The following is a 22,868-nucleotide window of genomic DNA, read 5'->3' as shown; positions in this document are numbered from 1 at the left end:
GCACAGCCTGACCTGCACAGTGAGCAGGGGGCTGCCCCATGGCAATGGGGACGGGAGCTGCCCCATGGCACCCCAACGTTCAGCCCACGCTGCCCCCAGCCAGCACCCCAGCGGGGTCACCGTGTCCCAGGCCGGTGACTGTCCCACGGCCCTGGATGCCCACTTTGGGGCTGTGGGCAGATGGAGGGGCCTACAGCACCGCTGCCTGCCTTGCCTGTACCCTGTGGCCAGGCCACAGCCGGGGATGGCCTGGACATCCCTGCCTGGCAGGCGGGTTTGGGGGGGGGGGGGGGGGGGGGGAGAGGTCCCCTGGGGCAGGGGGTCACAGTGAAGCGAAGCACCGCTGAGGTGGGAGCCATGGGGTGGCTGGGGGCACCCAGGGAGCCACTTCTGCACCCCTGCCCCATGCCTCCCACACGCGCCAGCGGCTGCTGCCCGAGGTGAGAGCTAGTGGGGAGGCTGGGAGCCAGGAACCCTGTGCCAGGGGTGGGTCAGGCCCCCGGGGCTTGTCTCCATCCCGACCCACGGCCACGGGCAGGGGGACGGCGTGGGGACCTGCCAGGGAAGCCAGTGAAACCTGTCCACACCAGCCAGGATGTCCCTGGAGGTGTCTGTGACCCTGAGGCGAGCAGCAGACATCTCCCATGACAGAGCACTGCCATCTCCTGGGGACCGTAGGGATGGGTGCTCAGCTGGGGATGGGGACCAGGACCAGGCACGGGCACCCCCAGCCCTCCCGCACCCCTCTCCCCGCGGTGACACTGCAGGGCCGTGAGCAGGAGGCCCTCGGGGATGGACCCTGGGATGGCGGTGGCTGCAGGGTGACAGGCGGGAGGGTGGCTGTGGCTGCGGGGTGGCTGCACCCACAGCCTGGTGCACCCAGCTCAGCCCCAGCACAGCATCTTCCCCCCCCCGCCCCCAACTTATGGGGGAGGCCTCAGGCTTTCCAGCCAGAGGAAAAAAAAATCTAAAAACCCATCAACCAAGCAGCCAGGGGCCATGCTGGGGAGGAGGGCAGGGTACCCATGTCTGCTGGGCACTGCAGGGTCCCCCCCTCCCAGCCCCACCACCTGGGGAAACTGAGGCACGCTCACAGCACACCCAAAGAGGAATGGAGGCACAAGGGAGGCGGGTCACCCCGCTCCCCGGCTTTAGGTTGTAGCATCCCAAATCACCCATCCCCCCTGTCCCCTCGTCCCCACCAACATGAGGCAAGCGCCCGCTGACCCCAGCCTCGGCTCAGCTGTGCTGGCAACACCCCAGCCCCGGTCCGATGGCCGCATCCTTCCTGCCCGGCTGCACGGCTGTCTCCCCACAGCACCCCGAGCTCTGCCGGTAGCTCCTTTGCTCCCCGGGCACAGGGCTGATGTTGGAGCCTGGCGAGTTTGGGTTTTCTTCTTGAGGATTTTTGTTTTTTCCCTGCTCGCTTCCTTCCTCTGCGCCGGCCCCACGACCTCAGCTGCCCCCAGTGCTGCCAGCCCCCCCCCCCCCCGCGGCCCCCTGGCTCTGTGCCCAGCTCCCAGCAGCCCAAAAGTGAGTGGTGGGGGGCCCTGCCGGGGTTGCAGCTCTGCTGCCTCCTGCCCTCACTATGGCTGGGTGAACCCCAGCCCTGCTGCAGCCCCTCTGCTGTGGCATCATGCCTGGGCAGCTCTGTGGATGCTGGGGAACCCCCGTATCCCCTTCCCCCACACCAGCACCCCAACTGCCTGTCTGGGAGGGGGAGCCCTGCAACTCACCCCCCCATGAGGACTCCCACCCTGTCCTCTACCCACGAGGACACCCAGCCTGGTGGCCAGGCTCAGCTGGGTGTCCCCAGCGAGTCCCTCAGCCCCCGGGGACAGGGCTGCATCCTGGGCTGAGAGGTGGCACCGATGGCAGCAGGTGCCCAGATGCAGCAGGGCAGGGAGCACCCCGCTCCAGGGAGTTGTGCCACCCCGAAACACCACATCGCAGCCACCACGCACCCCAAAAAACCCTGACAGCCAAAAGAAACGAGGAAATACCAAGGTAGGAAAGTGATGGAAATCCATCCCAGCATAGCTGGGCCCACTGTGGGGTCTGAATCTGGCCACCCCCAGGCCTGGGCAGCCCACAGGAAAGGCAGAGGGAAGGGATGCATGTGCAGGATACGGCTCAGATGCTGCCCATGTCTCCAGGGACACACACCCAGAGCACAAGGGGGTTCAGCAAGCGGGACGGGACTGGGGCAAGTGGGATCGGCTGGAGGATGTGGCCGGAGGCTCCTTGCAGGCTGTGGATTGGGAAGCTGGGGTGAGCAGTGGGGATGCTCCCTCCCTTCCTCCGAGCGCAGCATCCCGCTGCCCTGGTGGGATAAACACCCACTTCCTGCCCTTAATCAGCTCCAGAGGGGCTGGGGGGGGACGAGACGGTGGGGGGGGGGGGGGTTAAAAAAAAAAAAGAAAAAAAATCTCTGGAAAGAAAAACTCATTTCCTGCGACAGAAGAAAAAGATAAAGTCTGGGCTCATTAAAGTGAACTTTACTGGGGAGAGACGGGAAAGAGCCAAACACAATGTCCTTGAAATTTCCTCCGCAGCTCTGTCCACGAAAACAGGATAAAGCCGCTTCCGCTGTCTCTGCCGGAGCACGCCGGGGGCGGGGGAGCGGGGCTGGGGGTTCGGCTACAGGCTGTCGAGGTGGGAGCAGACTTGCTGGAAAACCTCCTCCACAGAGCCCTCGGCGTTGAGCTGGGTGCGGAGGGGTTAGCTGGGGGGCTCACCCGAGGGGACAGCACGAGCGGAGCTTTTCCAGGGATGGATTTTGGCCATGGGCATAGAGATCAGGGTTGATTTAGGTCAAAGCGGTGTGGGGCCACCCTTGGAGGGGGTCTCCATGTTGGGAACCAGAAGGGTGAAGCCCACCCCAAACGAGGTGGGATTGAGTTTTTCCCCCTTCCCTCATCACCCCCATCCATGACTTCCCCTCCCCTGGGACCACGTGCGCCCCAAGCCGTGGGGCTGGAGGGTGCCAGCGTTGGCCACGTCCCTGCTTACCTGGCGGACGATGCCTCTGCTCTTGTAGAAGGCAATGACAGGCTCAGTGGCCTTGTAGTAGGTCTCCAAACGCTTCTTGATGGTCTCCTCGTTGTCATCCACCCGCCCGCTGGTCTCACCTCGCTTCAGCAGGCGTTTCACCATCGTCTCCTTCCCCGCGTCCACGTAGAGCAGCAGTGTGGGGGGGGCGATCTGTGGACAGAAGGGACACAGTTGTCACCACGCCGAGCCGACGTGGGTCTGGTTGGGTTTGGGGAGATGGTGGTGGTGAGCATGGGGGTCATGGATGTCCCCATGCCATCCTCTGCCTCCTTCCACGTGGGTCTGGGGCCACTGGCACACCCCAGACCCACGTGGAAGAAGGGAGGGACACCATGGCCAAGCCCTGGCTCTCTGTCATCGCCATCATCCCAGCACTGTGGTCACCCTCTGTCAGCCTGAGGACATCCTGGAGAGATGTCCCCCCACTGCATCAGGGGCACAGGCTGTCCCCAAGGCAGGGGGACCTGCTGGCTAGGACAGTGCCCAGTTTAGACCCTGTTGGGATGGGATCTTTTCTGGGATGGGGAGGCTGGGCTGCTGGCACCGTGGAGACCCTCTGCATGGATGGTGGGTGGCGTGGCATGGCATAAGCCCTTACCTTCTTCTCAAACTCCTCTCCCTGCTTCACCTCGCGGGGATAGCCGTCAATGAGGAAGCCCTTGGACACATCCGCTTTGGCCACCATGGCGTCCCGCAACATGTCCAGCACTGTGTCCTGGGGAGGAGGGGACAGAGCTGCCAGGGCTGATTTGGGACAACGCGTTCCCCCCCAGCATCCAGAGCCCCCAATCCCTGCTGCAACCTCCCCCTGGGGTGGCAGGGATGGACGTGTCCCCACGCCACATGCCAACCGTCGTGGTGGTATCTGGTGTCCCCACAGCCACCCCTACCCGCATGCCCTGCTGAGTGGCAGCCAGTGGGCACATGGACTCACCAGGGGCACCAGCTCGCCCTTCTCCATGATGGCCTGCAGCTTCTTGCCCCGCTCCGAGCCTGAGCTGACCTCCGCCCGCAGCAGGTCCCCCGTGGAGAGGTGGGTGTAGCCATACTTCTGCACGATCTTTTCACACTGGGTCCCTTTCCCTGAGCCAGGGCCACCTGCAAGTCACACAAGGGCCAGACATGCCCCAAGCCATAGGTAAGGAGCTGGAGGGGTACGTGGAAGCGGCAGCACAGACCCACAGGAGTCCTCAGAGCCCAGTGAGATAGGGGCCGGCATCCCCAAGCCCAGCACCAGATGGATAGGGAGAGCTGCTCCTGGGATGGGCTGGGGGACACCAAAGTGCTTGGGGGTGGCATGGGCTGCTGGCAATCGGCACATGGGCACCACCACCCTGATGGCACCCAGGGCATCACCACCACATCAGCACCCAGGACATCAGCATCATCCCATCAGCACCTGGACGTCACTGTCCCAATAGCACCCAGGTTGTCATGACCCCATCAGCACCCAGGACATCGCTGCCTGATGACACCCAGGAGATCACCACCCCATCCAGGACCCGGGACATCACTGTCCCATTGATACCTGGCCATCACCACCCCATTGGCACTCAGGACATCACACCCCAGGTGTACTGTCACATCACCCCAGACACTGCCACCCCATGCCACCCCCTCATGGCCCAGCCAGAGGTGCCCTCCTGGTCCCAACACACCCCACCATGGCCTCAAGGAGCTGGACTGGAGCCACAGCCACCCCACAGCACCTGGGGACAGCCAAGGTCCCACAGTTTCAGCCTCCAGCCCCGGCTCCCCAGCCCTGGGCACCAGCTGCTCCCCACAGCCCCCACCCAGGGGGTGCAGGGGGAAAGAGCTGGGCCGTGGCCTTGACCCCACCAGCTATAGGACCCGGACACAGACTTACCCACCACGAAGATGATTTTGTGGTGCTTGAGTTTTTCTGGAGGAGGAAAAGGAAAAAAAATAATTATCAAAAGCCAGAAAGCCCATCAGGGAGCGAGGTGGCCCCGGGGGGTGCCAGATCTGGGGCAGGCATTCCGGGGGATGGAGGGGACCGATTCCAGAGCCCTGGGGGTGGGAAGGTGGAGAGGGAAGCAGCCGAGGGAAGCAGGCGCATGTCCCCCTCATCCTTATCACCTGGGCGGGTCGGGACGGCCAGGCTGGATTTGGCTGAGCACAAAGACCCCATGGTGCCTCGGCCATGGGGCTGGAATCCCACTGCTGTGTGGTGTCCCGGAGACAGTCACTGTCCACGGCTCCACTGCGGGCGGGGACCGGCCACATCCATCCCTGCGGCCGGCTTGTCACCCCGGCGGGCTACTGGGGGCTGTGGCAGGCTCCGCTTGGCACAGACACCTCGAGCGCCTGGCGCAACCCCCGGCAGTCCCTGAACCCCAGCATCGGTCCCTGGACCTGGTGGCCGATGTGCAGGTGGCACTAACAGCCCTGTCCCCTGCTGAGCACCCAGGCACAGGGTCCCGGACCACCTGCAGGATCTGGCCCGGCCGCGGCATGGGGCGATGCTGGGGTGCGACGCCGCGGGGGGAGGCAGAGCTAAAAATAAAGCCGAGCTGCTCTGGGGCCACTCTCCCATCTCCTGATTACAGCCAGCTGAAATTTCAACTCCTCCAGCACCCGGCAATCCCCAGAGCTGGGGAAGGAGCCAAGTGGCTGGCGGGGACAGAGGGGACATGGGGCACGTGGGGGGCTGGAGGGACATGGGGGATGGACAGAGGCGAGGGAGGAAAGGAGAGGACAGAGGGGAGGGATGGAAGGGGGATGGAGGACAGGGATGCAAAGGGGACCGAGGGGATGGATGCAAAGGACAAATGGGAGGGATCCACGGGGGATGGAGGGGATGTGCCTAAGGAGGACAGAGGCAGGGGGGATGGAGGGGACAGATGCGGGGGGCATGGATACAAGGGGGACAGGGGAATGCAGGGGTGATGGATGCAAGGGGGATTGATGAAAAGGGGATTGAGGGGATGGATGCAGGGGGGGGCAGATGCGGGAGGACCAAGGGGATGCATACAAAGGGGATGGATGCAAGCGGGATGGAGCACTCACCTGTCGACATGCTGCCGCAGACCAGGCACAGGAGCACTTCAGGCTGCGATAGAAGAGTAGGATAAATAATAGCACAGCTGAGACACACAGGTCCCCAAGGCTGGGGTGCAAGGAGACAATGGCTCTCCCTTCCCTGCCATGCTGGTACCCAGCTCCATGGCCAAGCCGGGGGTCGGAAGACCCAACCCCCGGCTTGGCCCTAAAATAGGGACCTCGGGACCTCTGCTTCCACGGCCATCACCTACCTGGCTCCCGGCAGCCACCCGCCCCATCCGGCTGCGGTGAGGGCTTCCCCATGCCGGGTGACGCGCGGTGACGTTACCGGCTTCCTCCCGTGCCCTGACCACATCCCCGTGCCTGGGGTGCTGCCTGTCAGCTGGAAACCAGCTTGGGTTGACCAGTGTCACCAGGACACCAAGTGATGCAGGCAGCATCCCCCTAGCTCCCCGTGGTCTGGTTTTTGGGGGGGTGCCCTAAGGGGGGTCTTGCAGCACCCCATTGCACCCCCGTCACCTTGGGGGGTGGGGGTGAGTTTGGCCACCCCACCTGCCCGCACCCAGCCCCGCAGCACCCAACCTGCTTGGCCGCAGTGCGTCACCCCAAACCGGCTGGACGGGGTGCTGGGACGGGACATCCAGTGGCCAAATGAGCCGGTGGCCGCTGACGAGGTCGTGTTACAGCTGGGAAAGGGCAGAGGCTAAGTATGGCCGGGCTGAAACCGGCACCGGGTCACGTCCCACATGTGCTGTGGGGCCAAAGCCTGGGATGGCACCCACGGGGTCTGGGTGGGGCTGGGAGGGTGCAGGACCCCCGGGATCCCTAATTGTGGGGACCGCCGAGCCCCAGGACCGCTGGCACCAACTTTGGATGGGCTGGGGGCAGCCCTGGCTCTCGATGTGGGCTTGGGGCCTGATCCAGCGCAGTGCTGGGCCCATGGGTGCAAGGTGAGGGTGATGTGGAGGTTCCTGGTCCCAAGGAGATGGGGAGGGGGTGCTGGCCGGGGAGCTCAGCGGGTTGGGGCTGGGGCCGTAGTGTGGCCTGTGACTCCCCAGCAAAGGCCATCGCAGGATGCACCCTGGGGTGCTCCCACCAATCTCACCCCACTGCCAGCTCCAACCCACCCATCCCCACGCCCAGCCCCCACCCCATCCTATTGGCATCCAGCTCCCCCTCCCCAGGACCCCAGGCCCAGGACTGGGCTGCTCTAGCACCCCTGCAATCCCTCCAGAACTCCCTGCAAGTCCCCAGCACCCATGCAATGGCTCCAGCACCCCTACAAGCCCACCAGCACCCATGCAATGACTCCAGCACCCCTGTGAGCCCCCCAGCACCCTATGCAAGTCCCCAGCACCAATGCAATGGTTCCAGCACCCCTACAACCCCACCAGCACCCATGCAATGGCTTCAGCACCCCTACAAGCCCCCTGGCACCCCCCACAAGTCCCCAGGACCTGTGCAATGGCTCCAGCGCCCATGCAAGCCCCCCAGCACCCTATACAATGGCTCCAGCACCCCTACAAGCCCCCCAGTATCCCCTGCAACGGTTCCAGCACCCCTGCAACCCCCTCAGCACCGATGCCCCCAGCACCCCACGCAAACCCCTCAGCATCCCCTGCAACGCCCCCCCTCCCCCCCGCACCGCTCCCCTCTCCCAGCCGATGCTGCCAGCCCCCTCCCCGGTGACAGGAGCCGGCCGGGCAGCATCGGCGGGCACAGACACCCGCCCCCCCCCTCCTCCTCCTCCATAAGCCCCCCAAAAACCGCCGGTGCCGCAATAACCCCCCCCCCTCCCCAACAAGGCCGGGGCCGGGAGGGGCTGCGGCACCGGGAAGACCCCCCCACACCCCTTACCGAGGCGGGGGCTGGTGGTGGTGGTGGTGGGGGGACACTGACCTCTGGGTGCGGGGCGGGCAGCTGCCTGCTGTCCTGCCCGGCTCTTTTTACCGCTATATATAGATCGCTGGCGCCGCGGTGCATGCCGGGAGCGGGGCCGCTGCCGCCCAGCGGGCAGGGGACGGGCAGGGGACGGGCAGCGGGAGGGGATCGCCCCCCCCCCCACACACACACACACTCCCCGTAGCATCGGTGCTCCTTCTGTGGGGCCGGTGGGGAGGTCCCGGGGGCTGGGATGCCCTTAGGCCCTCCGTGGCCGAGGGGAGCGGACGGCCCCCCCCCACCTCCGTGCCTCAGTTTCCCCATCTGCGGGGGGCAACCTCCACCCTGCTGGGTTTGGGGTCCCTGAGACATCCCCGCGGCTCTTTCCCCAGCCCCTCGGAGGGGACAGCTGTCCCCATCCCCATGTCTTCATCCCCATGTCCCCATCCACCTGCAGCACCCCGGCTGGCACCCCCACCCTGCCAACCCCGGGGGGGCGGGTAAAGCCCCGGGGGTGCAGTGGCCTTACCTGCCCTTCCACTCTCTACCGTGGCTCCAAAGACCCCGTCCCAAGGCCCCGCGACCCCAGGGCAGCTGGCTGGGGTGACACGAGTGTCCCAAGGCCCCGCGACCCCAGGGCAGCTGGCTGGGGTGACACGAGTTGGGGAGGGCTCAGCTGCCACCCCCTCCAGGGCAGGCACTGGGGGTGGGGGGTGGGTGTTGGTTCGCTGCTGGGGTCAGCTGGCTGCTGGACGTGGGTCCCACATGGACACACTGGTCCCCTTCCCACATGCTCCTGAGCGCCCAGGACCAGCACCGCTGCGGGTTCAGGGTGGGGCAAGACCCCCTGCGATGGCATCGCCAGCCCCCACTGCCCAGCCCCAAAAACACAGCCCAGAGCCAGGGCCCAAGGCAACAGACTGCAGCAATATTTATTCCTGTACAAACCGTTACAAAATGTGGGTGTCCCTTGGCTTCCTCCGGCACCAAGTCCCGCAAAGACCCAACCACAATGGGGACGGGCCACAGCCCGAGGGAAACTGAGGCACTGAGCCCTGCCAGGGCTCAGCACCCAAACACGCCGTATTTAGGTATTTTCCCCAAACCCACTTCTTCACTGCTGAGAAATTAATAGCAAAATCCACCCCCCAGCCACAGGATGCTGAGGAGCACTGCCAACCCCCCCGCTACGTGCCGGCTTCTAAATAGTTTATAAGCGGTTAATAAATTATGAGGACCCAGTCACAGGCTGCTGCTGGCCCCTTCGTTACCACTAACGAGCAGGCCCCACTCGCTCCTTTGGCCAGGGAACCCAAATACAAACCCCAGGACCAGAAGCAGGGAGGAAGAAAACCAAAAGCCTCCCAAAATCCCATCACTCAGTTAGAAAAGGTTCTGGCAGTGTGGGTGTGCGGCACAGCAGTGCTGGGAGGGGCCGGGTGTTTTTGGGGTGCCAGGGAATTGAGGGTGGTAGTGTCACCCCCATGGGGTCCCACAAAACACTGCAGGGTTCTGCGGAGGGAAGGATGCTTATGGACGGGGATCGGGGTGCTGGGGATGGCAGAGGGGAGCTGAGCCCCAAGAGGGGTCCCCCCACCCAGGAGGCTGGGAGAAACAGTCTCTGCAGTAGCCCCCAAAGTGATGCAACCCCAAACTGAGCATAGGGGACCCAGCACCCCGCCATGTGCTCACAGGGGCTGCAACGCCCCTGGACCAGGATCGGGAAAGATCTCACCCCCACGCCTCCCACCCATGGAGGGCGGGGGGCACAACACCCCAAACCCTGCACTCACCACCTGGCCCCCCCAAAAAAAGAGCTCAAACCCCAACACATCTCAGGTGCGAGGAGCCGCCGTGCACAACGGCGGTGGTCCTGAGGGAGGCACTCTGATGCCTGGCTCCCACTGCTCCCCGCTCCCAGGGGGATGCAGGGGACCCCCCATCCATCCCAGCTCCAGGGGTCTGCCCAGCTTGGGGTGGGGGGCAGCCCCTAGGGCCAGGTAGGGTGAGAGAAGGTGATGTTGTAGAGGCCGGCCCAGCTGGCGAAGACCCGCTTCTCGGTGATGAAGCGATGGTGGTTGCCCTTGCGGCTCCGCTCGTTGTGGATGTAGGTCGTGCACTCATCGGGGCCCTTCGGCTCGTAGTAGTGGTAGGGCAGGCGGCGGGGCGGGGGCCGGCGGCTGCAGGGAGAGGGGGGGGGGAAGTGTGGGGTGAGCCCCACGGCAAGGCCAGTGGGCCGGGGCCGGGGCTCAGGGGTCTCCTTACCCGCAGTAGTTGGGTGGCACCATGCCGTAGACATGGACAGCATCACACAGCTCCACTGCGATCACCATGGTGAACCAGCCGGTGCTGAGCCACGAGCGTGACTTCTCCCTGGGGAGGAGAAAGGGGGGTGGGGGGGCCAGATGGGGGCAAGGTGACATGGGTGACGGCCCCCCCCCCCCCCCCCCCGGGTCCTCAATCTCCTCAAGCACCCCCAGCCCAGTGCTGCAGCGCATCCCATGGAGCAGCCCCAAGAGCCAGCTCTGCTCTGGGGACCTGGAAAAAGGTGGGGACACAGTGCAGGAGGTGGCTCTGAGGTACCTGTCCTTCCCCGTCTCCCCCCGAAACAGGTCATCAAACTGCTTCATGCGGCTGGGGGAGACAACGTAGGCCGTCATGTTGGGGAAGGAGGCGCTGACGCGCTGGATGATTTTCAGGAGGCCCTTCTGCATCTTGGTGGGCGGCCCCCAGAAGATGAAGATGGTCTCTGGGGTCTTGTTGACAAACTCCTGGGGCCGCTTGAGGACGCGGTAGAGGCTGGAGTGGGCCACCACGCGGAAGCTGGTCTTATTGCCCACATCGACCTCGTAGCCGGTGGTGGGAGCGTCGTTCATGCGGATGGTGCACTCGGCCCCGTCGATGGCCGTGCCCAGGTGGGTGCCCAGGAGGTGGCTGGAGCTGGTGACGATGACACACTGGTGGCAGCGGGCAGTCAGGGTCTGGGGACCACAAGTGCCATGAGCAGGTGACTTTTGGTGTCACTGTGACCCAGCGGGGAGGGATGGAGCTGGGACAGGGGATGAAGGACCAACATCCCCTGCAGAGCCGCTGTCCCACCGAAAGGGATGATTTGGCCAGACATCGGCAGAGGGCTGGATCTTGCGCCCACCGCTGAGGCTGGACCCTGCCATCCAGCTCGTACCTTGTTCCCGCAGACGGGCAGGTACCCGCTTTTCACCCCCCACTTCTTGAGGTCGGGGGGCCGGCGGGCTCTGCCCCGCAGGCGGCTGTAGGGGAAGACCTCGCTCCCGCTGCCGGAGCTGTAGATGATCAGCAACATGATCAGGGCAAAGAGGACCCCCAGGGCGGCGGCGCGCTGGCTCTGCGGGTGGGGGGAGAGCGTCAGCCGCTGCCCCCACCCCGCGGGCATCAGCATCGGGCCCCGCTCCCGGCAGCATCTCCAGCGGGATGCCCTGTGTCCCCAGGGAGATGCCTGCTGTCCCCTGGGCGATGCCCCGGCACTCACCGTGCTGCCACTCATGTCTTTGTGATGGCCTCAGCGCACAGCGATCGCCGGCGTCCCGCGAGCACCTGCAAGGCACGCGGTCACCACCAGCGCCGTCCCCTTGCCCACCGCGCTTTGGCTCCTGTCCCCAGACTCCCGGGATGGTGGGGATACGGGATGAGCTGCTGGGCAGCCCGGCTTGGCTGTGCTGGAGCAGAGCAGCATGGGGCAGGTGCCCAGCTGGACCCCCAGCTCCCCCTTTCAAAGGGAGGACAAACCCCTGGCACTGGTGTGGGGAAGGGAAATGCCGTGGGCAGAGGCCGGGAGGGCTCTGCGGTGCGGAGGAACCGAACCCGGCCACAGCTCGTGCCGGGGAGATCCCCACGGCAGGTTGAGCTCCCGGGAGGAATTATCCTGCCCCGGCGGGGCCAAAGCCACTCAAACCCGCAGGGTCAGAGAGGGTAAACCTGCCGCTCGTGCGGTGAAATCCCATTAAAACAACCACCGTGGAGGCTTGCATCGTGGCGCGGGGGGGGGGGGGGGGGGGAGGAGGGAACTGAGACCTGCCCAACTCGGTTCATGCATGGGCTTAAATCCAGCCGAAGCTGGCAGGGACCTCTCCAGCCCTGGAGCCCAAGGCATGTGGGGTGCACCCTGGGTGCTCGCCCCTGGGGGAACCTGCTCTAACCTCCACTCACCTGGGCTCGCAAAAATGGACTGACTCGATTTATTTTTCAAAGTCCTCATTAGTGAGTCACAGCCGCTCCTGGAGTACTCAGAGCAATTAGAAACAAAAAATTAAAAAAAAATTGAAGCCTCTTTACTAATTACCCTGAGGGAAGCAGAGATGGAAAATTAGGCAGCGGCCTGGGTTCAACCCTCGGGGGGACCGGGGACCCCAAAACGCTCTCAGGGCCGGTGTCGATGCCTGGGAAGGTGCCCACCCGCCCGGGGAGCCCAGGCAATGGCCTGGCGTGTCGGTGCAAAGGGGTCTCGCCGTGCACAAGGCTGGGGAGCGACACCGGGCCCCCAGCGGGGAGCAGAGCTGGGACTCCACTCCTGCTCAGGCCAGGGTGACCCCACAGCGGGGACCCCGCGGGCCTTACCTGGGCGGGGGGCTCTCATCTGCAGCGGGCTGGGAGCGGCGCGGGGGGGTCCGTCCTCTCCTCCTTCGCCCCGTGGGCTGCGGGGGGGCTGCCAGGCCCCTCCGGCGACCACGGCCATGGCGACTCCCCGGGGGTCACATCGCTGCTCTGCCGAGGAAGGGCTCATCCAGACCCGCTCGCCCCCCTCCCCCCCACCTCCCTGCACCCCCATGTGCCGGTGCTCCGCCAGCCCCGGATGCGAACCCGCCTGCATCCCGGGAAGTGAAAAGCCTCCCCCGGCCCCCCGGCGTGCAAACCTTCCTCCGCTCCTACGAGCAACCCCCCCCACCCCCCGCCCACTCCCGGGGGTGCCCCCACCCACCCCGGGCTGCAGCCCCGCATCCCTGGAAGCACCAGCCCTCCCCGGTAGCCCCGCTTTGCACGAACCGGGCAGGCCGGAGCCCGGCCGCATCCAGGCGGGGAGGAACCGGTCCCTTCCCCGCGCACCACCACGGTGCGGGCCTCCCCCCAATCCACCGTGCACCGGAGCCGCGGGGCGGGGACCGCTCCCCCGCCCGGCCACGGAACCGTTCCGTCCCCCCCGCACCGGCTAAACGGGCCCGGAAGGAAAGCACCGGGTCCACCGACCGCTCCGCAGTGCGCCGCGATGCCGCCGCCGCCGCCGCCGCCGCTGCTGCTGCCGCCCGGCCCGGGGCCGCCGCCGCCGCCGCCGCCGCCGCGCGCGCACGGAGCCCCGGGAGCCGCGCGCCGCCCGGGGCCGGGGAGCGCCCGCGGGGGTCCTAGCGCCGCCCACCCGGGATGGAGAGAGCCCGCGGGGGTCCTAGCGCCGCCCTCCCCGCGTCGGGCGGCCCCGACGGGGTAGGTCAGGGTTGTTCCGGCTCCTGCGGCCTGGCCCGTCCTAACCCCGAGGGCACCGGTGCGGGTAGCGGAGCGGGGGGACGGGGGGACGGGGGTGGGGGAAGCGGCAGCGCTGCCCGCCAGTGGCAGGAGCAGCACGTGGTGCCTGACCCGGTGCCGGGCGCAGGGCCACATTGTTGGGATGCCGAGGCCTCTTCCGTGCCGGCCGGGCATCCCAGGGCCCCTCTCTGGGGGATTTCGTGGAGCAAGGAGGGCGTTCCACTGGTGACGGGGACCTACGTCCCCGCTGCGGTGGCTAACGCCTGTCGAGAAGGATTTTGGCTCTGCTGTGCTAGTGCTGCCCTTTGCTGCGTGGGGTTGTGGCAGCTGGAGCACCCAAAGAGCTCCACGGGCATCTTCTGTTCACACTCGCCTGCGGGAAGCTGTCCTGGGAACAGCCCCACGTCCCAGCCGACTCGCTTCTCACTTGGCCTCAGCTGAAACAGGAGCGAACATGGGTCCGTCTGCCCCTCCTGCCCGTCCCTGGCCCCCCAGACACCGCTGGGCCCACCCAAACATGTGGCATCTGTTACGGGTTCAAAGAGCCGCTATGGCAGCTCCGTGGAGCTGGGCTCAGGGCCTCATGTGTGCCCCACCTCTCCAGCGACACAGGAGCTGGCAGCCATCCTGCCTGCAACCCAACAGCGCTGAGCCCTGTGGGGCTGAGGATCACCCTGGACCCAGCACAGAATCCACGCCAGGCCAGCGCCCATCCTGCAGAGACGCAGCTGCCGGTTCACAAATAATCTCGGCCGTTGGCATTCAGCACCCTCCTCCATGCTCAGGCTCAGCTCTACCCCCTCATCACCTCCCGCTCTTATTTTTAGCCTGGCAGGGGAGCGGGACGCTGGCAGCCTTGTGACCGGCTGCTATCCCCTGTCCCCACGTCCCACAGCTGCAAGGGGCACAGCACGGGGCACCACTGAGTTAAAAGCACTTTAATGGCCACATTTGCTTTGGTCTGAATCCAAGGGCACTTGTGACAAGGCAACTCGGAGCTTCCAGGGCACTCATGGCCCCTGAGCTTCCCGGCTTGGGAGCAAAGGGCAGCTGGAGCCACAGGGACCTGCCCGGGGGCAGCAGGACAGGGGGGCCAGGACCCGGCTCCCCGCACTCCACACCCAGTGCCAGTCCTCAGGGGCAGGGACCACGACAAAGCTTCATCCCTGGGAGAAGCACTGGCTCGTGGCCCTGGCGGGGCCAAGCTCTCCTGCCCTGTGTCACGCTGGAGCCCAGCAGCGTGGATGTTTAATCCAGCATTAAATATTCATCCCAGTAGAGCAAGTGGAAAACCTTTGTGGTTGTCCTGGGTCCGTCTGGGCAAGCGCTCGGAGCCGATGGGACTCCGTGGGTCTAGCTCACACACCTCGTGCACTGATAGAAGGGGTCACAGCCCACCCACTAGCTTTCAGAACTGGCCCTGCCACTGCGGAGATGGACACTTCCCGCTCCGGGGCTCAGCAAAAAGCTTTCAACCGTGGCACCAGCAGAGCAGAGACTCATCGTTGCAGGATGAGAGCCGCCCCACCGCCGGGGTCCCCGCTACCTCGCCCCACGGCTGGTGCCCTACCCGCCTGCCCAGGAAGGGTGGGTGAAGACGATGTTCCTCCTCTTGGCCCAGCGGGAGAAGATGGCTTTCTCGGTGATGAAGCGGTGCCCGGCACGGCGGGCTCGCTCGTGCATCAGGTACATCCTGCACTCGTCCAGCCGGCCCTTCTCAAAGTAGTGGTAGGGCACACTCGAGTGGTTCTTCTCCCTGGTGGGAGGGGACGGGGTGGGCACAAGGCTCGGGGGAACACCGGACCACCGAACACGCCTGCCCCCGCCACCCCGCACGCACCTGCAGTAGCTGTCGCTGACCATGCCGAAGACGCAGATCTGCTCGCACAGCTCCATGGCCAGGATCATGGTGAACCAGCCCGTGCTTAGGAAGGAGCCGGACTTCATCCTGCAAAGCACCCCGGCTGCGCTGGAGCGGGTGGCACGGTGCTGCCGTCCCAGCCGGGCTATGGGTGCCCGATGGGGGAGGACAGGTGCTACGGTGGGGGGACCCGACGGGGGCTCCTCGGGAGCCGGAGGTACCTGTTTTTCCCTGTCTCGTTCTGGAAGATGTCATCACAATACACCATCTTCTCCTCGGTCAGGGTGTAGATCTGCAGGTGGGGGTACGTCTCCATCACATTCAGAAGCGCCTGGTAGGTGGTGCCCACCTTCTCCCGGTTCATCTTCTTTGCTGGCCCCCAGATGATGTAGAGGGTCTCCTGGGACTGCTGGAAGAAGTAAGGCTGGTTCCTCAGCAGCAGCGGGACGCTGGTGTGTGACACCACCCGGACGGTGCTCCGTGCCCCCACGTCCTCCTCGTAGCCGACGGTGGGGGCATGGTTCATGCGCAGGACGCACTCCTGCCGGTCGATGGCCCGTCCCAGGCGCGAGCCCAGCATCTGTCCCGAGCTGGAAACGACGGCGCAGCGGCGGCACAGCGGTCGCTCCAGCGGCTGCGGGAAGATGCACCGTCAGCAGCCGGGTCCCCCTTCCCTCCTCCCGCAGCAGCCGGACACACCGCAACCCCATCCGCCCTTCCCTAAGGAAGGGGAAACTGAGGCACGGGTGGGTCGAGCTGCCCCATCCCCACGCACCTTCCCGTCGGGGACGCGGCTGTACCCCTGGAAGCTGAGGACGTCGGGTGCCCCGGGGCCGCCCCTCTCCCCCGGGGCCCGGCAGCAGGGCCTCAGGCAGGCGTGGGAGCACAGCAGGACGTACAGCGTGGCGACCACCGCCACGCACACCAGCGTTAGGAAGAGCCGGACCTGGAAGCGGAACGGGAGAGGTTTCTCCAGGCCTGGCGTTGGGTGCCGTGAGGCTCGAGCAGCCCCCCCGTCGGAGGAGGGTGGTCGGGCGCCGGGCTCTGCTCACGGTGGTGGTGGGGGGGGGGGGGCCGGGGTACAGCGAGGAGCCGCAGCGGGGAGCGCCGGGTGCCGGGGCCTCGCTCGCTTCCTGCAGGCGGCGGTGGCCCACGCGGCTCCGCGCTGCCTGCGGGGACCGGTAGCTGCCAGGCTGCGCCCTCCCCGCCCACCCCCGCCCCGCTTTCGGGCCGAGCGGTCCGTGTCCGTCCCCGTGTCCGTCCCCCCCCAGTGCCGGCGGGGTCCCCCACCCCCAGCCCCTCGCCCTCCGTCCCAGCGGGTACTCACCAGCGTCTTCATCCTCGGGGGGGAGGGGCTGGCGGGTCGCCCGGTGGGGTCCCGGGGGGGGGGGAGGTGTCACCCAGAGGGTGGGGGCTCGCACCCTGCACGCAAGAACGGGCTCAGCGGCGGCATCGGGCGAGCGGGGTGCAGGGGACCCCCCAGGGTGGGGGTCTCCCAGCGGCCCCCCACCCCAGTACCCCAATGCCCGGCCCGACCCCCCCATGCCGGGATCCCGCCCCCCTCCGAGTCTCGGACCTCCCCACGCCCCGGGTCCCCCCACCCCGTGCCCACCGTCCTGCCGCGGGGCCCCGCGGGTGCCGCCGTCCCCGGTACCGGCCCCACTCACCGCGCCGGGAGCCCCCGCGGCGGTGCCGTTCCCCGGCCCCCAGGGCCGCCGCCGGGTCCCGCATCCCGGCCGGGCGGCACCGGGCTGGGTCTGGCGGGGCGGGGCGGGGCAGGGCGGAGCGGAGCGGAGCCGAGCGGGCACTGCCGGGACCGGGACCGCCCCCGCCCGCCCCGGCTCCTCCGGGGACGCGCCCGGAACCCAGCACCGGCACCGTCCCCGGCACCCATCCCCTGCGTCCTGCGACCAACCGTCCCGGTACCGAGCCCAGCACCCACCCTGCGTGCTCCGGTACCGAGCCCGGCACCCCTTTCTCTGCCCTCTCAGGGTTCCCTCCAGCCTGGGGGTGCCTGCAGTCACCCCCCCCCCCCCCCGTGTCCCAAAGCCTCTTCCTCACCTCTAGCACCCAAACATGCCGGGCCCTGGTGAGTTTAGGCATGGCGGGAACAGCCCAGGGGCCAAAATGATCCAAAATGGCTCAGGAGCCAGGCCAGAGCAGGCAGGGAGGCCTTTGGGTACCCTGGTCCCCCCATGGTCCCGGGGGACCACCCGTCACCCACAGCCCCTCATGCCAGGGCCAAGCTGCAGAGCACCTGTGAGAAATGTCTCCAAAGCGAGCTGCCTGCCACCCACCTGCCTGGGGGCAGGGGGGATACTGGACTTTTCTTTCTCCCACTGTTGACAAAGAAATATGAGAAGTAACCCTGAAACTGGTCCCAATCCTGTCCTCTGCAGGCTTTGACCAGGAGGGGAGAGGAGGTGACAGGGACACTGCAGGAAGCAGTGCCTGGGGGGCACACCTGGAGTTGCTCAGACACATGACTGAATCTTTCCCCCTTTTGTCTCCCCCTACCCCAGCTCAAACTCACCTTCCCGCCGTGGGCTGAGCTACACACGGTCCAGCACCAGCAGGTGAGGGGCTGGGAAGGTGAGCGAGGTATTCCCCGCTGGGAGAAGGGGCGGCAGCAAGACACAAGCAAGGTTAAACAGGGGGATGGAGGACTTGGCCTCAGGGAGGGCGCAGCGACAAGCAAGTGGGGCGGGTGTGCAGCCTGGCACGGGCAGGCAGCCTCTGCAACAGCTGGCAACAAACCTTGAGCTGGAGCCTCATCTCTGGCCCACCCACCGGCTCCAGCCACACAGCAGGTTAACCTGCAGCCAGGTTCAGCCCAAGACCTGCAGCACCTGGGGTGCCCCTGAACCACCAGCATCACCCCCCAGCAGGACAGGAGATGATGGGACATGCTGCTGTCTGGTAGGGGAAGTTCACAGTACGTGCAAGAAGGATCAGAGCACCCCAAATCTGCCCTCCTTTGCCAGAGCCACCCCAGGTGGGGTAAAGCAGTCCCCCAAGCACAGCAGAGCCAGCACAAGGCTAGGTATGACTAGCCAGATTCTATCTGGTGCTTCCCTGCCTGGCCCCACTGGCCGGACAGGGTTCCCGTCAGGACCTTCCCCAGCATGGCATCAGGTGCTGCCAGGGCCATGCAGCAGAAACCATTCCGCCAGGCCCTTGGCACAGGCAGAGGACACGGACCGAGACCTTGTGGACCTTTATTAAGGGTCATCCTGCTCATTGTGGTCTCGGGGAGCCGCGAGGGCACTGCACCTTGGGGCAGCGGCTGCTGCCAGCAGACAAAACCCCATGGGGAAAGGAGAGGGTGCCACCACCCCTGCCTGATCAGCCCCAGCCCAGATGGCACACAGAGCCTTGCCCAGGGGCAGGAACCCAGCCAACAGCTGTGATGGAAACACTTCTTGTGACCCAGGACATCTCCTCGCCACCCCCTCAGCTGGATGACTGCAGGAGGGGATGCAGAGGGCAGCTGTGGCACTGTCCCTGCATCCTCTGCATGCCCTGCCTCACAGGGGTCCCTCTTCAGAAAGGTAGGAGCCCACCAGGACCATGATTAGCCCTTCCAGCAGGCAAACGGAGAATGCAAGCCTGCCTTTTCCAAGCCCAAAGTCTCATTTCTTTCCTCTCAAACTTGAACGAAATTAAAAAATCCCCCACAAACCATATGTAAACATTTAGAAAAACCCAGAAGGAACAAACTACTGGACACAGCAAGAGCAGAGGGGAGGGATTACCCAGAGGCCAAGCAGCAGGCAGGGCTTGACTTGCACTCTGGTATACAGCTGCTGGACCCCAACAGCTCTTCTAGCCAGCATGGGCCGAAGCACAGCTGATACAGGTAGCCCCAGCTGGGGAGTAGGTCCCTCACAGCCAGGGCTCTGGTCCCTCTCAATGAGCCCCAGAGGTCAGTTTTGCTTCACTTTGGTCAGTAAGTTGTAAACTACAGAAGACTTCATCTCTGCAGGAAGGAACGTGGGAGAGCGCAGCCAGTTCGGCGCCGAGCGCTCCAGGGGAGGCATCTGCCCGGTGCTGTAGGCAAAGTCTTTTCCTGGCTACGATGCCGCAGGGTGGGAGTCTTCTTCTCAGCTGGGCCTTCATTCTGATTTCTTCACAGGTTTCCTGCTCTTCCACATCACAACCATTATGAAAACACCTACCACAAGAGAGAGGAGATTCAGCTGGAAAACTTGTAATTACAGGCTCTTTTAAAACACATTGTAGTGAGAAACAGAACCTCAGCAGAGTGAGGAAGAAACAATTCCACTGTCCAGAGGTTCAATCAGCCAAAGTTACACACAAACACATGCCCCGAGAGCCCATGCCAGGCTAAGCTGCAGCAGTAGCCACAGAGAGCATGTCATGAGCATCACATGTTAGCTAACCCCCTAGCAACACTCTTCTCTCTTCCCAATTTAGAAGCTTCTAATTAGAACAACAGAAATAACACTCACCTATAAATAGCAGAAGCAGCAGCCCGGCCACCATGGGGATGATAACCGCATACTCCCTAGGCAAGAAGTACCGGTGGATCCCGTGGTCGCTGTCAATGAAGGGCTGCAGGAGAAAGAGAGGGGAGTCAGCAGGTAGGCACAACACCAGGGCAAGTCCCCGACACCTGCAGCCTCGTGGTTTTGAAAGCAGGATAGAAATATCAGGCGTGAGGAGATAGCTAAGAAAAGGGTGCCCAGACCCGCATGTGGCTCAGCCTACAGCTGCAGGGATGCGACAGTGGGTGGGCAGTGAAGGCTTCAGCGCTCAGCAGACAAGGGGCAGCTACACGAGGCTGGCACAGGGGTCCTGCAGCACTGGGGTCTCAGGGTGGGCACGGCTGCCGGCCCGCTTGGTGCTGAACACAGCAAATCCCCGGACTCTCTGCCCTGCAGAAGGAAGCAGATGATAGCGGCTCTGCTTTATGGCTATCCCGCCAGGAACCACCCCTCTGCGGAAGCCAGTGGAAGGCTTTGGACACTAGAGAGCAGTGTAAAGATTCCTACACAGTAGCGAGCACACCTATGTGCTCCCGGGACTACAGACCTGTATAAACATGTATCAGACAATGGAGTAAGCAGACACAAGGGGGGAATTAAAAAATCTGAGGTTAGAGGGGAAACTACCAGGAGTTCAGACATCAGCCCAGGGCTGAACTAGGCCTCTCGTACCTGGAAAGCTCAGGAGGAGGTATTTCTTTCCAGGAAGAAAACCACTAATGATCCCAGCTGATGTGTCCCTACAAGTGGGTGAACTATCAGCCTCACAATCACTTTTCCAGAGCGCTGGTTTCCCTAAACTCTTCTCCTCCCTAGCGGGCTCCAGATTTGGTAAGTCATCTCTTTTTATGTTCCCCTCTATGATCTCCTACCAGAACCAGGAATCTGGGGGACTGCAAACAGGAACACCAATGACAACACCTCCAGAGGGACCAGGCTTCAGCTCTCACTGACAGCTCGAGCGAGCCTCAGATCTTACGCTGTCCGGGTCAGCCTGTCTGAGAGCAGCAGGGCAGGCGGCACGATTAAAGCTTCATCTCGCCCAGGCAAGGGTGGGCACACCCAGAAGGGGCAAGGGCTGTGCCAGCAAACAGGAAGCTCTGCCCTGAAATTTTTAACCACAAAGCTGGCCAGGCGGAGTCCTTCAGGCACATGGACACATCAGCACCTAAACAAAGGCTACGCAAACACCTGAGGGTGAAGTGACTGGGATTGTAATGGCCAGAGGAGACCCGTACCAGTACGATGATCCAGAGGGTGTAGTAAACAAAGAGGACGAGGCTGAAAGCAACCAAGCCAAATCCAACCACCTGGTCTGTTGCTGTGGCCTGCAAAGGGAGAGAGAGTCAGAGTGGGATCCGCATGCTGCAGCGTCTGCGCAGGAGCGGTTAACAGGCACCTGCTGTTTGCTCAGCCCCGGGTTACGAGAACGCACCGTGGCGGGACCGAAACACGGAGGGGAGGGGAGTGGGGGGTGAGAGCAGAAATAACCCCCCCGTGAGGACCGTAGGGAGAACGGCCGGGCCCTTCTGCTGGGAGCGCTCCCGGAGCTGCCGCCCGGCCGCGCCGGTTCACACCCCGCAGGTCTGGCCCAGTCCTCCCAAGTACCGGCCCCGGCAAGGCCCCAGGAGGCGGCCAGGGCCCAGCCTGCCCCGCCGGGGGCGGGTAGCCAGGAGGCCCCGCGCTGGCTCCCGGCCACGATTTCAGCCCGAGCCCCGCCACGTTAACGGTGCGAGCAGGGACACGCCGCGGGCCGCCGCCGCCTCCGGAGGAGCCGCGGGCCCGTCCCGGCGCCGTCGACGCACCCGACCCCACTCACCATGGCGACCGGCAGCCCCGGCCTCCCTCCCCGCCAGCACCGTCCGTTCCGGGAGCGACCACCAATCAAAATGCCGTGCGCCAGCCACGCCCTCCCCGCCGCCGGAAGTGACCAATGAGCGCGGTAGGCTTGGGGCCCCGCGGCGTTGTGGGAAGCGTGGAGGGGTCGGCTCTCCCGGAGCATGACGGGAGATGTAGTCCCGCGGCGGGAGCTACGTCCCGGCCCGCAGCGCCGGGGCTCGGCCTTCGCGGCGGGGAGAGCCGGGGGGGGGACCGGGCGGGTGCGGGGGCTGTGCTGGGCTTCACCGAACCCCGCCGGGGAAGGGAGAGGGCGGCCGCTGCAGCCCCCCGGCCCCGCGTTAGCTCCCACTGGGGTCCGTGCGTGGGGCCCTGAGCGGAGGAAGGCGAGGGGGGTTGTGAAAGAAATGAAATTCCCAGAAACTCCACTTTGCGTCAGCAGCGTTCAGAGATTTGTCCAGGGTTTGGCGCCGTGTTGGGGAGTCCTTTCCTCCCTGGGCCCTGGCACGGAGGGTAAACGCCTGACAGGCTGTTGGCCTGGCCAAGGGACCCCGGCCAGCAGCCCTCCCTGCTTTCAGCATCTCACCCCTCGGATTAAAATAATTTTTTTTTCTTTTTTCTTTTTTTTACAGCTTGAAGCAGCTGCGGTGCTGTCACCCGGTGATGGGAGAGGACGGTCTCCCCTTCAGCAGCAGGGTGCTCTGGTTTCATCAGCCACCTGCTGTGAGTTCTGATGGAAGCTACTATCTTGAACCCAACCGGCTCCAACACCTGAGATCCTCTTGTCCTGCGCCCCGGCCATTTCTCCACACATGCACATGCTGCAGCTGGAGGAAAGGAAAAAAGCAAGACCGAACAGCCAAGGGACACAAGGGATCGTCAGAGGAAGGGAGGCAGCCACGGGAAAGGGGAAGACCCTGCATCGGACTCAAAGGTGTAGCTGATCAGCATGCATGGCTGAGGTTTTGGGAGGGTGGGGAAGGCAAAGCTGCTTCCCCCCGGGGGCCCTGGTCCCCTCCAGCCTTTGCATGCATCAGGAGCAAGTATCCGGGCACCAAATTTGGCTCAAACCTCCTTTAATCGTATTGCCAGCCTGTGGTGGAAGAGGAGGGACTGCCCCGGCACAAGCCTCGAGGGCCCGCAGGCTTTTCCCGGAGCCCCACGGGGCTGTGACGCCTTCCCCCAGGCCAGGCTGGCAAGGGACTGCCCAGCCC

At 64.8% G+C, this 22,868-nt stretch overlaps 4 protein-coding genes across 6 annotated transcripts; all 4 read right to left on the bottom strand.

The window, feature by feature from the left end:
- Positions 1-2,476: 2,476 nt before the first annotated feature.
- Positions 2,477-8,058, bottom strand: AK1 (adenylate kinase 1). 2 transcript variants are annotated; one of them, XM_049832145.1, is made up of 7 exons: positions 7,978-8,058; positions 6,085-6,127; positions 4,922-4,957; positions 3,989-4,152; positions 3,653-3,769; positions 3,013-3,204; positions 2,477-2,706 (listed from the first exon to the last, which is right to left on the bottom strand). In XM_049832145.1, exons 2-7 carry the CDS (start codon positions 6,092-6,094, stop codon positions 2,641-2,643), a joined length of 585 nt encoding a protein of 194 aa, XP_049688102.1. In that variant the 5' UTR covers positions 6,095-6,127; positions 7,978-8,058; the 3' UTR covers positions 2,477-2,640. The 2 variants fall into 2 exon arrangements, with proteins under 2 accessions (XP_049688102.1, XP_049688103.1); XM_049832146.1 differs by having other exon boundaries at positions 7,936-7,999.
- Positions 8,059-8,866: 808 nt separating this feature from the next.
- On the bottom strand, positions 8,867-12,196 carry ST6GALNAC6 (ST6 N-acetylgalactosaminide alpha-2,6-sialyltransferase 6). The gene is made up of 6 exons (XM_049832423.1): positions 12,145-12,196; positions 11,468-11,532; positions 11,144-11,323; positions 10,543-10,940; positions 10,225-10,332; positions 8,867-10,139 (listed from the first exon to the last, which is right to left on the bottom strand). Exons 2-6 carry the CDS (start codon positions 11,480-11,482, stop codon positions 9,950-9,952), a joined length of 891 nt encoding a protein of 296 aa, XP_049688380.1. The 5' UTR covers positions 11,483-11,532; positions 12,145-12,196; the 3' UTR covers positions 8,867-9,949.
- A 421-nt stretch (positions 12,197-12,617) lies between these two features.
- On the bottom strand, positions 12,618-16,816 carry ST6GALNAC4 (ST6 N-acetylgalactosaminide alpha-2,6-sialyltransferase 4). Of its 2 annotated transcripts, none has more exons than XM_049832421.1 (6): positions 16,638-16,816; positions 16,086-16,256; positions 15,532-15,944; positions 15,290-15,397; positions 15,020-15,205; positions 12,618-12,699 (listed from the first exon to the last, which is right to left on the bottom strand). In XM_049832421.1, the coding sequence occupies exons 1-6, from the start codon at positions 16,647-16,649 to the stop codon at positions 12,687-12,689; spliced, it is 903 nt and encodes a 300-aa protein (XP_049688378.1). In that variant the 5' UTR covers positions 16,650-16,816; the 3' UTR covers positions 12,618-12,686. The 2 variants fall into 2 exon arrangements, with proteins under 2 accessions (XP_049688378.1, XP_049688379.1); XM_049832422.1 differs by lacking the exon at positions 12,618-12,699 and adding an exon at positions 13,611-13,886.
- A 510-nt stretch (positions 16,817-17,326) lies between these two features.
- DPM2 (dolichyl-phosphate mannosyltransferase subunit 2, regulatory) lies at positions 17,327-21,711 on the bottom strand. Its single transcript, XM_049832424.1, has 4 exons — positions 21,638-21,711; positions 21,057-21,146; positions 19,783-19,885; positions 17,327-19,484 (listed from the first exon to the last, which is right to left on the bottom strand). The coding sequence occupies exons 1-4, from the start codon at positions 21,638-21,640 to the stop codon at positions 19,426-19,428; spliced, it is 255 nt and encodes an 84-aa protein (XP_049688381.1). The 5' UTR covers positions 21,641-21,711; the 3' UTR covers positions 17,327-19,425.
- Positions 21,712-22,868: the final 1,157 nt, after the last annotated feature.

Source organism: Accipiter gentilis, chromosome 29 (assembly GCF_929443795.1).
Source record: "Accipiter gentilis chromosome 29, bAccGen1.1, whole genome shotgun sequence".
Lineage (NCBI taxonomy): Eukaryota > Metazoa > Chordata > Aves > Accipitriformes > Accipitridae > Astur > Astur gentilis.
This window is presented reverse-complemented; position numbering and strand designations above follow the sequence as displayed.